Below are 13,786 nucleotides of genomic sequence, written 5' to 3' on the forward strand. Positions count from 1 at the left end.
CTGCGCGGCGAGGGGCTGCGAGGGGCTGCGCCGGGACGCACGCGCACACGCCCCGCCCCCAACCGCGCGCTGCGCTCGCCTCCCGGCTCGCCGCGGACACTGCTCCCTCCGGCGGCCTCACTCACCGTCAGACGGATGAAAGTCCCGTAACCCTCTCCTGGTCGTCACCGGAGACGGTGACTGCTGCTGCTGCTGCTGCTGCTGCTCCTGCAGGCGGGTCGCCCTTCGCGTGTTCATCTCCTCGGCTCCTTGGAGTCGCGGTTGCCTCCGCTGCCGAGACCGAAGGTAGTAGGCGCTTCCTCGCACTTCCCCTTTCGCAGACTCAGGCCGGAACTCTTCTAGCGAGAGCCGTCTTCTCCCCGGGGACTTTTCCTTGGCCACCGGGGGCTCGAAGTCGCCGTACACTTCTGGCGGCTCTTCCGAGAACCTCACTTCCCGCCGGCCGTGGCGCGACGGCGAAGGAGTCCCGTACGCAGGCGCGTCACTGCCGCCGCCATTTTGAGGGGCGAGCCGGCGCCTTCCCTCCCGTAGGGGGGCGCGGGGTGTGACGTACATCCGCCAGCCTTCCCTCCCCGGCTCCGCCCGCCGCCCGTCGCCCGCCATAGTTGTTGACGTAGCTTGAGGCGATCGCGAAGGTGGTTTGCGGAGCGGGGGGGCGCGTCGGTCGGTTCTCCTGGCGTTGGTGGCGATGGCTGTTGCGAGGGTGTGGTTGCGGCGGTCAGGGAGGCAGTTGAGAGGCGCCGGGGCCGCCGCCTGCGTCGTCGCTGCCGTGCTGCGAAGCCGCCTCTGGGCCCATGGCTTGTCCTGAGGGCTGTGGGAGAGGCAGTGCCGATGCCGGGTCAGCTGCTGCGGGTCACTCCCGCCTCCTGGCTGAAGGCACCAAAGAGGAGGAGAAGCGGGAGGACGACGTCGCTGTCCTTGGCCTGGGGGGAGGGGACAGCCGGCAGCGCGGATTGCCTCCCCGGCCCCAGCGGCTCCGGCCGCCGCTGCCCGCACGCGGGAGGCGCGGGTGCTGCCCGCCGCCCCCGAGCCCCCCGGGAAGGCCCGCCGAGCGAGAGTCGGGTGCCCAGCTTGGAGTCCTCGCCGCCCCGGAGTCGTTCTGATTTGACCGCTGCCTTAGCCCTGCCTTTCCAAGTGTTTCTATAGGAGTCTTCATGAAGATAACTTCTGCCAATGCTGCCTTTTCCTGGGGGGAGGCGGGTGGGGGGGGGTGGAAAGAAATTGTGGGATTTAATTCTTCTCGGAGAAACTGCTGCGACGATCGGTACACTGAGTGATGCCTGGCCTTTCTTTAACGATTTCTTTTATAAGGTGCCTGTTACTGTGGCTCACTCTTAAACATCATAAAAGCCTCATAATGTCATCATTAAAGGATGTGAACCTTTGTAGTGCCGATGTGCAAAGTGCACGTTATGAACGTTATTAGCGCATGTTAAGGGATCGGTTTAAAACATTAACCGGTGCAGTTTTGTGTGTGTGTGTGTGTGTGTGTGTGTGTGTGTGTAGAAGCTGGGCTACAAACTTGCGGAACTCCGGTTTTTGGGGACATCTTTAAAAAGAAAGGACAAGCGGTTCTACTACGTGTTGCTGAGCAGAGAAGATGATGTTCGTATTATTGTGAATAGTCCGTTCACTGCGTTACACAGGATTCTTGTAAAGGCTCAGGAAGGAAACTTACGGGTTTGGCTTTCCCAAGAAACAAATGAGGAATCTCGAAATCAGAGGCACGATGACTTTAACACCTACATATTGCTTAGGGTTTTCCCCCTCTTTAGGTAATAAGAATGCATAATTCTAGCGCTGCCGTTCCTGCCTCCCACACCTAGCAACGTTACAAATACCAGCCCTGATCACTTTAACTTTGAGGTAAAGCTAAACTCTTGTCAAACCAGATTTTCTGCTGTAGATGTTTTCTAAACTCTAAGGGTGGCCCCAAAGACGTGACGTTAGAGGCAGTGGATTCGTAGCCAATAGCGTAAGAGGCTTGCAGGTCATCAGTACCGGGAAGAGGCATGAGCTCTGGATGTTAGACAATTAGTTTGGGAATTTGAAAAATACAGAGGAATTAAGTGGATCACAAGACAGGTAAGAGAATCCAGTACCTATACCTATGTTGGCACAGAATAGGTGTTCGATAGATGTATACATTAAGTTAATATGTATTCTTTACTCTTAGGGAATTTGCCTTTTATTAGGGAAAGACCTATACAAAAAAATCAGATTAAATGGCTGGCATCAATTTATATACTTAGCTGTTGTGCCTAGGTCTAGAAATCCAGTGTTGGTGACACTGGATTTTTTTTTTCTTTTCTTTTTTTTTCGATTTTATTTATTCATAGAGCCACACAGAGAGAGAGAGGGAGGGAGGGCGGGAGGGAGGGAGGCAGAGACACAGGCGGAGGGAGAAGCAGGCTCCATGCAGGGAGCCCGACGTGGGACTCAACCCCGGGACTCCAGGATCACGCCCTGGGCTGAAGGTGGCGCTAAACCAATGAGCCACCTGGGCTGCCCCGACACTGGATTTCGAATGCAGCTATTTTTAAAGAAAACATCTTATTTTAAAATAACGTGATTTATGTATTTGATTTTTTTGTTTAGGGTAAGCAGAAAACCAGTTACTTACTGGGAAAGCATCCATCAGTTCATTGTGCATAATCACATTTCTGATCAGACAGGGAAAGAACTTTATATCTTAGTAGAAGGGCAACATTGTTATTTTTAATAAGTTAAAGATGATTAACATACTAAAACTAAAGGAATAGTAGCCACCTCCGTTTTTCCCCATTCTCACAAGCGATGGGAAAAATCTTTTAAAGACTGTGAAAGTGTACAAAGTACAAATGAAAGTGTCTAGCTGGAAATGTTATACCAAAATTAACAAAAGTTAAATTCAACGAAGTGAATGGGGTATAGTAAATAATTCTTCCACTTATTCTTTGTTGAATTCAAAATTACAGTCAATTAAACAGCTTCTAGGAGTGTTCCCATATCCTATGACTTTTGCGGAAAGAGAATGATTGAGAGATGAAGGCACCAGAAATCCCCACTACCTGAAGAATCATTAACTGAATAAATATTTGAGCGTCTGCTGTGTACTAGATAGACCCTGTTCTACGTGCTGGGGGTATGGCAGTGAAAGAATAGAGCAAAAGATGACCCTCCCGGCCTTGGAGTTTACATTCTACGGGAATCAGATAAAAAATTAAGTAAAATAGGGTATTGGTCATTTTTTTTTGTTTTTAATATTTATTAATTGAAAAATCTATAAAATTCCACTTCTATCCCAAGGAGGTAGCTGCTGGGCCTTAAGGATCTGGTATGATACCTAAGTTTCTCAGGAAGGAGAGAGATGTGTAGAAGTGAGGCCAAAGTTAGGAACCCCACAGCCTGATCAGGCCCAACCCTGCTGAGGCAGCGTGTTCCATAGCACTTGGCTCTTCTGGCCACAGGAATTGGGGCAACCACAAGAGTGGGCCACTGAGACAGTTCCCTCTCAAAAGAGGCCCCCAGGGTTGGTGGGGGAGTTCCTTCTCTGCTCCCTAGGGCTTATGGCTGAGTTCCTCCAGAGTGAGCAGAGGAGAGGCACATACAGGGAGACAGCCCTCAAAGCAAAACTGGAAAGAGCCTGGAACTTGGACCTCTCTTCCCTCTCCCTTCTGCGTGCAAATCCACTCCAGGAGACACTCTGGGTGAGTGAGTGGGGGTGATTGCATTTCTGTGGATCCTTTCAATTAAATGGTCGGCTCACCAACTGAGAATTATAAGGGAATTTTTTGTTTTTTTTTTTTAAGTACTTTTTTAAATGAATTTTTTTTTTGGAGTTATCGTATATGTACCAAGAAAGCTATAACTTAGGGTTTGGTTGTGTCTTTGTTTCATGTTTTTTATTTTTTTTCTCCTTCGGTTTTGTGTTTTTTGGAATGATTTGTTAGTTTTTCTAACTTTACCAAAGTTTGCAGCTTTTACCTCAATAGAACAGGAATATTTTATTTATTTTTGAACAGGAATATTTTAAGTCACATAACTGCAGACAAACTGGAGAGATACTGTTTTAAAAGTTTTTCTTAAGAAAAAAAATAAAAGTTTTTCTTTTCTCCTTACTAGGTTTGTTAATGTATTAGGAAGAAACCACGAAATCCCATGTAGGCTTTTTCTAAAAAGTTCAATATTCTTTGTCCAGATTTTTAGATTCTCAGAATAAATGCCTTCTACAGATGCAAAAAAAAAAAAGTAAGCTTTAAGAGAGATTTTCTTCTGTGTTTTGAGTTGGTGTAGAACAGGAATTTTAGACTTGACTGCCCCTGACCCATTGATCGTGTCTTCTAGGGTAAATTCCTTGTCCTCTCTCAATCTTCACATTTATAGAATTAAATAGCAATTTGTTACTTCAACATTTACTACTGTCATTTAGCAGCTACACCGTTACATACGTTAATTAGCACATTTACTCACAACCTTATGAGGTACGTATGTAGGAGCCTTGTTCCCATTTGACGCGAGCAAACTGCGGTTTAGATTAAGCAGCTCGTTTGAGGACACACCTAGTAAAGGGAGAGGCCGGGTTCCAAGTCACGTCCGACCGGTGCTTGCCATTAGTGGGTCGTGCCCCTCGCGCAGTTGCTTCCACGGGTTGTTGCAGCCTCTACATTTTTAAGGCCTGGGGTTGGCGGTTGTCTTGGCAGAGATGCGCGCCCTCCCGTGGGACTGCGGGGGAACGGGACCCCGGCCGGCCGGCCGCTCGGCGGGAGCGCGCTCCCCACGCCCCTGGGCGGCGCTCGGGCCGGTGGCTGGGGGCGCGCGCCGGGAGGGCTGGAGGGCGGGCCGACTACCAGTCCCGGCATGCCGTGCTCCTCCCCTCCCCTCCCCTCCCCGCGGAGGTCGTGTCACGTGGGCGGGGCCCGGGACGACGTTGGATCCGCCGCGTCCGAGGAGGGGTGCAGCCTGGCGTCGCGGAGCCCAAGGAACCCCGCGGGGCTCCCCTGACGTTGACAGTTGACCGTTTAAGGCCCTGCTAGAATTTGTAAGTAAGGAAAATGCATATACAACTTTTCCAAGTGCTAATACTCGGTCTGATAGCTTCTTAGGAAAGGTGCTTCCTAAACGATCCCTCCCCACCCCCACCTCCCTACCGCAAAAAACCTCGATCGGAGCAGTTTGGGGGCATATTTTTGCTTTGGAGTAAAAGAAGAGAAATCAGATCTTATAAGCGTTAAAATAGAGTAAGGTGGGAATAAATGTGTGGTTCGGACTTTGAGAAGCAGAATTCCTCTAAGGCTCAGAATGTAAACTGGAAATCGGCCAGTGCAGGTGGCGTTTACACCCTCCACCTGCGTGCCTCCGGCATCTCCTCGTTCGTCGCCTTCATCCTTTCAGAAGTGTTATCACCCCCCACCCCCTTCAGCCTAATGGTGCTGAAAAGGGCGGTTTGAGGTTAAGATCCTACGATTACTGTTTTGCTTACGTATTATGTATATATTCTTGGTTGTATTTCATTTCCGTTGAGAAAGTTTTCCCCTTTTTCTGTTCCTTCGAGAAAGTGCATAGTACTTGTTAGACTTTACACCTAGTTACAGAGGTTATCTTAATCTGAATGTACAGACTGCCTTTGTTTTGGTTTTACCTGTCTCTGGGTTTTAAAACATTTTTTTGGATCCGTATGAGAAATTCTTTACTCGTCTATTTTTTTCTTTTTCTTAAGAATTGGGGCCGTGGCAGAGAAAAGAAGTAGGGCCATGGAATCTATCCATATTTATCAGTTTTATTTTTTAAGCACATGGGTAGCATATACATGGCCAGTGGAAAAATCATGTAATGAAAAACGGAACTTCATGGTAGAACTAAAAATGTTCTTGGAAGCGTCTGAGTGTGGATTACAACGGCTTGAAAGCTGAAATTTGCTACAGAAACTTTTAAGTGAGATCCTCTCCTCAGTAATGTTTATTATGCTGAAGGCAGAGTCCACAGCTTGATTACCACTTTTACTGCTGGTTCATCACATAACCATGAGTGACTCATTGAAACTCTTTCACTTATCTTCCGTACTGGCATAGAGATACTCACGAATAGAGTAAAAAAATTTAGGTAATAATACTTGAGGATTATTGGGTATTTTAATAATGCGTCCTGTATATAATTTGTTCTTGCCTAAGAAGACATGTTAAAGCAAATACCACGGAAATCCACATCTGAACTACCCCTTGAATTTCCTGAAGGGAAGTTTGCTCAGAGAAGCCTTAACAATTTTTTTTTTTTTTTGCATTTAGAATTTTTAATTGTGTTAAAATTTCCTTAGTATTCTACATCTTATGATTACTGCTGTATCCCACAACAGAAAAGTCTGCATAGTGACTGTACTTTATCGTAAGTTTTATATAGCAAATCAGATTTTTTGTGAATAAAGAATGATGTTCCCGACATTGGTCATAAGTACAGAATTTGGAGTCAGAGCTGAGTTTGAATTCCTCTCTATCGCTGTGTGAGTTGGGCAGATTGCTTTATTGCTCTGAGCTCCTTCCCTCATCTGCGAAGGGGAGATTCTTCGGGTTATTTGGAGTATTAAATGGGATAGTTTAAGAACTCAGTGGATGAGAACTATTATTACTAATTGGGCTACTTTTCTCTTTACTAACACTAAGGAGTTGGTTCATGATTTTGATAATCAGAATAGAAAGGAAGAAAATTCCCCTATAATCCCACTACCTCAACAGATCAAATTGTTTTTTTTTTTTTTTAAATATACTCTCAGGTGAGCTGCCTGGGTGGTTCAGCGGTTGAGCTTATGCCTTCAGCTCAGGGCGTGATCCTGGGTCCAGGGATTGAGTCCTGCATTGGGCTCCCTGGCGAGGAGCCTGCTTCTCCTTCCGTGTGTTTCTGCCTCTCTTTGTGTGTCTCTCATGAATAAATGAAATCTTAAAAAAGTAAATAAAATATACTTTCATTTAGCCCTTGACCATAGGAATATGTAATGTAAATGTAGTAACCTTTTTGCAAAAAGTAAAATATAAAATATTGGTTGTTAATTTCTGAGAGTTCTGTTTTATTTATATAAATAGAGCTGTCTGGGTCTACCTTTATTCTGATCTGCTAGTGAAGAAACAGCCGAACTGTCCTTTAGCACAGTTTCCACTTGCTCTCCCCATTCTGAAAAATAAAATCTCTAGTGGCACTTTTATTTAATAGTTCAAATAATAATAGTTTTTGAGGGTTTCTTTTGTGCCCTCATAATGGCAAATGTGGCACATTAACTCTTTAACCCTCACAGTGCCTCTTTCATCTAGTAGTGTTAGTGCTTTGGGGAGTTAATAAAACCAAGGCATAGAGAAGAGTTCAGGCCTAACAGTTTGACTTTAGAGAACAGTGCTGCAAGGGGTTTATTTTTGCAGCTTCACTGTATGAATGTTAGGTCATATGTGTAGGCAGGAATTGATACTGGAAGCTGACTTACAACTTCTTTGTATAAAAGTATAACAGTATTTGTAACCATGTCAAAGAAATTTTTATAAGAAAATAGTGAATTTTAGTGAGTTTAGTAAAACAAATAGTAGTAGTAGTAGCTGTCCGGATTGTTGGTTTTCAAACACTATCCTTTGATTAAAGGACCCAGGAAAATTTTTTTTTTTTTTTTTTTTTTTGAGACATAGTTGACTTCAGGGCTGGAACAGGGAGCCTGGGACATCTTGTAGTGCTTGAAATTAAGGAAATGCTCAAAAAAGTTTGGGGGCTTGTTGAAAGGACAACCTGAAGGTGCTCCTAATGGCCAAAGTTGTAACAACTTACACTTACAAAATGAATTGGATTTTAACCCATAGGACAAAGTAAGTATCCATGTGGAATGGATAGAGTTGAATAAACAAACAGGGAAGAAGGCACACTTTTTTTTTAAGACTTTATTTATTAGAGCACAAGAAAGGTGGAGCATGAGTGGGGGAGGGGCAGAGGGAGATGCGGACTCCCTGCTGAGCAGGGAGCCAGATATGGAACTCAGTCCTGTGACCCTGGGATCACAACCTGAACTGAAGGCAAATGCTTACCCAACTGAGTCACCCATGCGCCCAGGGACAATTCTTTCTTATTGAGGAATTCCAGTGAAGGAATGAAAAGCAAGAAGTAGAAAATCATCGTTAGGCAAACAGCACTGTCATAATTATTGCAGACAAAATCCACCTGTAATGCTAGTGGGTGAAAGTTTGAGGAGAATCAGGATATTTGCATGGTTTGAAAACATCTCTCAAGATAATTACTAGGGGCAAAGGAAAAATAGTAACTTGACAGGCGAGATACCATATTAACCCAATGATTGAGGCTAACATCACCAGTAGAAGAGCATGGACATCCTGAACTCAGTGATATGATGCAGTTAGAAGGATACAGTGTTATTTCTGCGGTGTTACTCTTGGCAAAAATGCAATGTTTATCTTTCTAATCATGAGGAAACATTATATAAACCCAAATTGAGGATCTTTCTACAAAATAAGTGACCATTGTTTTTGAAATTTTTTTTTACAAAAGACAAGAAACCATAAAGACCAAGAGACTGTCACCGTTTCGAGACTCGGGAGAATTATTAACTAAATGCAATATGAAATTCCAGATTGGATCTGGAACAGAAAAAGGATATTATTGGAGAAACTGGTGAAATATTTTTTAAAGATTTAATTTATTCATGAGAGACACAGAGACAGAGACACAGGCAGAGGGAGAAACAGGCTCCCTGTGGGGAGCCTGATGTGGGACTCAATCCCAGGACCCCCAGATCACGACCTGAGGCAAAGGCAGTTGCTCAACCAATGAGCCACTTAGGCATCCAGAAACTGGTCAAATTTGAACAGTCTGTAGTTTAGCTAACTGATTTGTACCAGTGTTAGTTTCTTGTGTGTGTGTTTTTTTTAAAGATTTTTATTATTTGAGAGAGCACGAGAGAGAGATTATGAGCCAGGGGGTGGGAGCAGAGGGAGAGGGAGAAACAGTCTCCCAGAGCTGACGAGACATGGGCCAAGGCCAGGACCCTGCGATCATGACCCGAGCCGAAGGCAGACGCATAACTGCTGAGCCACCCAGGTGTCCCTTACACCGCCCCCCCACTTTTATTTATTTTTTATTTTTTTTAAAGTTTTATTTATTTTTTTGTTTGTTTTTGTTTTTTTTGTTTTTTTTTAATTCATTTATGAAAGACAGGCAGAGGGAGAAGAAGACTCCATGCAGGGAGCCCGATGCGGGACTCAGTCCCAGGACTGCAGGATCACACCCCGGGCCAAAGGCAGGCGCCAAACCGCTGAGCCACCCAGGGATCCCCCCCCCCCCACCCACACACACACTTTTAAAAAGATTTTATTTTGCTATGAGAGAGAGCACCGTGCACATGGTGGGGTGGGGAGGAGCAGAGGGAGAAAGACAACCAGACTGCTTTCTGAGCGCAGAGCCTGTTACATGGCTCCATCTTAGGACCCTGAGGTCATGACCTGAGCTAAAACCAAGAATTAGATGCTTAACCACCTGAGCCATCCAAGTCCCCCAGGTTCTTGTTTTTTATAATTGTAGTTTAATTTTACAGGATGTTAACTTTAGGAGAAACTGGATAAAAGTTATAAGAGAACACTTTGCAATATATATATATTTTTAAGATTTTATTTATTCATGAGAGAGAGAGGCAGAGACACAGGCAGAGAGAGAAGCAGGCTCCACGCAGGGAGCCCAGTGCAGGACTCGATCCCCGGTCTCCAGGACCATGCCCTGGGCCAAAGACAGGCACTAAACCGCTGAGCCATCCAGGGATCCCCACTTTGCAATATTTTTGTGACTTTTCTGTAAGTTTAAAATTTGTTCAAGGAGCTCCTGGCTGGCTCAGTTGGTAGAGCGTGCAGCTCTTGATCTTGGAGTTGTTGAGCTTGAGCCCCAGTTGCGTGTAGAGTATTTAAAAGTAAAATCTTTTTTTTTTTTAAAGTCTATCATTGGGGTGTCTGGCTGCCTTAGTCAGTGGAGCATGTGACTCTTGATCTTAGGGTTTAGAGTAAAAGTCCCATATTGGGTTTAGCGATTACTTAAAAATCTTTAAAAATTAGTTCAAAATAAAAAGTTTAATAAAAATGTATTGACTTGATGTAGATATTAAAGGTGATTAGGGGAATTGAGCTAAAACTGGGAATCCATTAGTGCTACTCAAATCTTAGCAAACTCTTCTTTCTTGCATTACTTACTTCCTGCCTCTACTTGATCAACCTAAACCTGAGTTACAAGTCACGGGAGTCGCGAGGGTCTAAGAGAGAGAGATAAGTGTAAGAAGGAAAGGAAGAGTTTCTGTACTTGGAAAATATGTTTAAAATCTGAACTGTTGCAAGCGTTTAGTCCCTATTTAAGAAACAGTTCCCTAAGGGAAGTAATTGGAATACTTTTTGTTCCTATTTTAGTACTTTTTCAAACTCCTTTCAAAACTATGGAAAATACTAGAAAACAGTGGGAAATTGCGAAAATAATACTGGCATATTATCCCAAATACAGTGCAGAGGAGTGGGCAAGACTCAGAAACTTAGTTTTAAACAGACACAAATAGCTGGTATAAGTATAGGTGTTCCTGAGCTTGGCGCACTGTTGAAAGCGGTGTATTAACCTTAAAGGGCTTATTGCTGGTGTTTGAAATTGAAACTGTAGACAGAATTGGAACTATGGCTTTTGGTCTATTAGGGCAAGGTCAATTGAAATGTACAAATAAATGTCTAAAGCAGTTGTTCCCTTTTACAGTATGCTAGCAATCCTTACAAACACCTGTTTTGTCTGTCAGTTCCTGGAGTGAGAAGAGAACATTCAGCAGCTGTTTTCTAACTTAGGATCATTTTTGTTGTTGTTGTTTGGCTCATATGTTCTTCATAAGAGGGAACAGTGTATATGGTAAGTCATGCTGAAGATTGTAATCACGTGTCTTCTCTCACTGCCTGCTAAATTAGAAATACTTCTCACAAAATAGTCTGAAGACTTTCTAAGAATAATTTATTTTGATAATATTTTTTAACAAAATTATTTTAGATTATATGAATTTAAAAAGAAGATTCCTGTTTATTCCCACATTCCTTAATCTTCTGTCATATAAATTCCAAGCTAGTTAAAAATATGAAACATGAAAGTTTTGACTTTGTGTATGAAACTTATCAGAGAAACTGTCTTATACCAAAAATTGACATTTTTGATTATTGGTTAGCCTTAGAATGTAATACTCCATGGAAGAAAATATTTAAAATGTGAACTCAGGGTTTAAAGCATTTATATATTTTCTGTGTATCTGTCTTTTGATTTTATATGTCATATGAGGAGTTAGCTGAGACTGAATTCTAAGGGATATGTTTGCTTGGAGAAGTCACCCCAATCCTACTCAGTCTTGAGACTTACATTATCCTACTATATAAAGAACAAGAGAATTTTTGTCTCTCAAAGGCAGATTTGAGCTCGCTTACTAACACTCATTCAGGAAATAACCAAGAATGAAATAGAATCAATATTTAGAGAGGGTAATTTAGTGTGTATTAAACTGCCATTATTAGTAGATACAAATTTCAGTGAATTAGAGTTGCATTTTCATTTGCAGTTAAAGTGCTGTTTTCTAAATTTTCTCCTAATGAAGTCTCAGGAAAAGTCTTAAGTTTACTGTATTTCTTACACACACACACAAAAACCTGATTGGTGTTTTCCTTTTGTTTTGTTTTTGTTTTGGTGTTTTCCTTTTGTATAGCCATTTGTGCAGTAGAGAAACTCTTTAAACTTTGGCTTTTACCCATTATTGCTGGTTAAAAGATTTGAAAACCTTGCTACTTCTATGGGCCTTCCAGAATTTCATATGAACTCTACATTGCAGTCTTTTAATATCCATCTGAAAGCCTTTAGCCTTTACCCCAAAGCATTGTTTCCAGTCTGGATTCCCTGGACATCTGGAAGTCTTATAAGATTTTTCTCTATGTATTCATAGTACTTGGCATTGGGCCTAGTACATGGTTGGTTTCCTCAGTAACTTGAACAATTACGTTTAATAATCAGTAGAGAAACAGTGATTCTCAAGGTATTTTCAGCATTTTTACAAGCCTAATAGTAATCATATATTTACTTTAAATCAACTGCTTTTAATTTAAGCTAACAATGGAGTTCAGGAAGGAAATAATCCAGAATATCTAAATCTTTTCCAACTTTATAATAGAAGTATTTTGAATATTCATCTGTAATTTAAAATACTGAAAATTTCTAAACCAGAGCTGCTAACAATCATTATCAACTTTGTTAGAAGCTTTATTGGCAGACATCTGATTAGTAAAAAGAAATGTGACAAAATGAAATTATTGGAAGAATGCTGGTTGTTTAGATATCCTTCCAAAATAAGATCTGAGGAGGGAGGGGTGTGCTGGAATAAAAATAGCATGTAGTAGTAAAATTATTAGGAACCATTAAAAACCTAATGGTTTTGAATTACTTCAGATTCCTTTGGGAGTCTAAAAGTATCTATTCTCTTTCCAGAAAAAACACGTATGTACATAAAAAATTCTGATGTAATTTCAGGGAGTTCAGGACTTCCTCAACCCATCCTAGATCTTTTTGTGTGGAAGTGAAAAATTGTAGGGGATTTTCTGCACCCCCACCTCAGTACATACACACCCTTGAAGAGTAGCAAACAGCTTGTGGAGGGGCTCTCCAAAGCTTAACTGTTGCTGCCTCAAAGAGGCAGTATCTTATAGTTGCTAGGAGTATAAACTCTGGGAACCAGTCTACCTGGATTCAGATACTGATTTGTCTGCAGTGACCTGTGTGACCTTTGCGAGTTGCTCAACCTCTGTTTCCTAAGCTATAAAATTGATCGTTTTAAGGATTATGTGAGTTAATACAGGTAAAGTGCTTAGAACAGATAGTGGTACTTGGTAGTTATTATTAGTAAGCATTATTATCTCACAGACAAGAATTACTATGGAATACCTGGGCAAGTGAGGTTCTCTGGCCTACAACTGACTTGGAGGAAGGGTTCCTTTTTCTAATTTAGCACAAAGGCACCATATGAAAATCCTTGCACATAGATGCATGCCTTTATGGGAATATGTATAGATAAACTTTCTTTTTCATACCAGCATTAGGTAGGCTTCTTTTATTTCTATGAAGAGATAGTTGCTAACAATTTTACGAGAAAACAAAGGTCTTTATCCTTCTGTAGGCCTCTTTTTTCCTCCATGTATTAGTCACTCTCTGGGCAAAGTAACTGCTGCTGCTCTTCTTGTCCACAATGTGAAATTTTGGTTTTGCTAAAATCAAAATTTCTTTTTTTCTTTTTCTTTTTCTTTTTCTTTTTCTTTTTCTTTTTCTTTTTCTTCTCTTTTCTTTTCTCTTTATTTTCTTTTATTTATTTTTACACACACACACACACACACACACACACACGCAGAGAGAAGCAGCAGTGGGAGAAGCAGCCTCCCCACTGAGCAGGGAGCCCAATGCGGGGCTCAATGCCAGGACCTTGGGATCATGGCCTGAGCTGAAGGCCATTTCTAGCCCATTGCTACTTCTACTCTACTCTTTTTAAAAATTATAACATTGAATATAGATTCTGTGTACAGTGAACCTTGTACCTCCACTGAGCTAAAAAAAAATACTATCTTTTATTTTTAATTTTTAAAATTTAAATTCAATTAACATATAGTGTAATATTAGCTTCAGAAGTTGAGTTCAGTGGTCTTCAGTCTTCTATAATACACGGTGCTCATTATATCACATGCCCTCCTTAATGTCTATCACCCAATTACCCCATCCCCCCAAAATATTATTCTTC

At 42.3% G+C, this 13,786-nt stretch overlaps 2 protein-coding genes across 5 annotated transcripts in view; one reads left to right on the forward strand and one right to left on the reverse strand.

The window, feature by feature from the left end:
* TOR1AIP1 (torsin 1A interacting protein 1) overlaps positions 1-972 on the reverse strand; it is a 48,673-nt gene extending 47,701 nt beyond the window's left edge. The window contains exon 1 of one of the 2 annotated variants that reach the window (XM_072831045.1): positions 126-972. In XM_072831045.1, coding sequence (XP_072687146.1) covers positions 126-603 — 478 coding nt within the window. In that variant the 5' untranslated portion in view covers positions 604-972. The remainder of the gene's footprint in view (positions 1-125) is intronic. The other variant, XM_072831044.1, reaches the window with a different exon arrangement.
* Positions 106-13,786, forward strand: part of LOC140635831 (torsin-1A-interacting protein 2-like) — a 41,440-nt gene continuing 27,759 nt past the window's right edge. The window contains exon 1 of one of the 3 annotated variants that reach the window (XM_072831050.1): positions 106-285. The gene's annotated coding sequence lies outside the window, so the exon portion shown is untranslated. Of the gene's footprint in view, positions 286-1,898; positions 2,086-4,881; positions 5,021-13,786 lie in introns of those variants that run through there. The other 2 variants (XM_072831051.1, XM_072831049.1) reach the window with 2 other exon arrangements.

The sequence above is a fragment of the Canis lupus genome, chromosome 6 (assembly GCF_048164855.1).
Source record: "Canis lupus baileyi chromosome 6, mCanLup2.hap1, whole genome shotgun sequence".
In the NCBI taxonomy this organism is placed as follows: domain Eukaryota; kingdom Metazoa; phylum Chordata; class Mammalia; order Carnivora; family Canidae; genus Canis; species Canis lupus.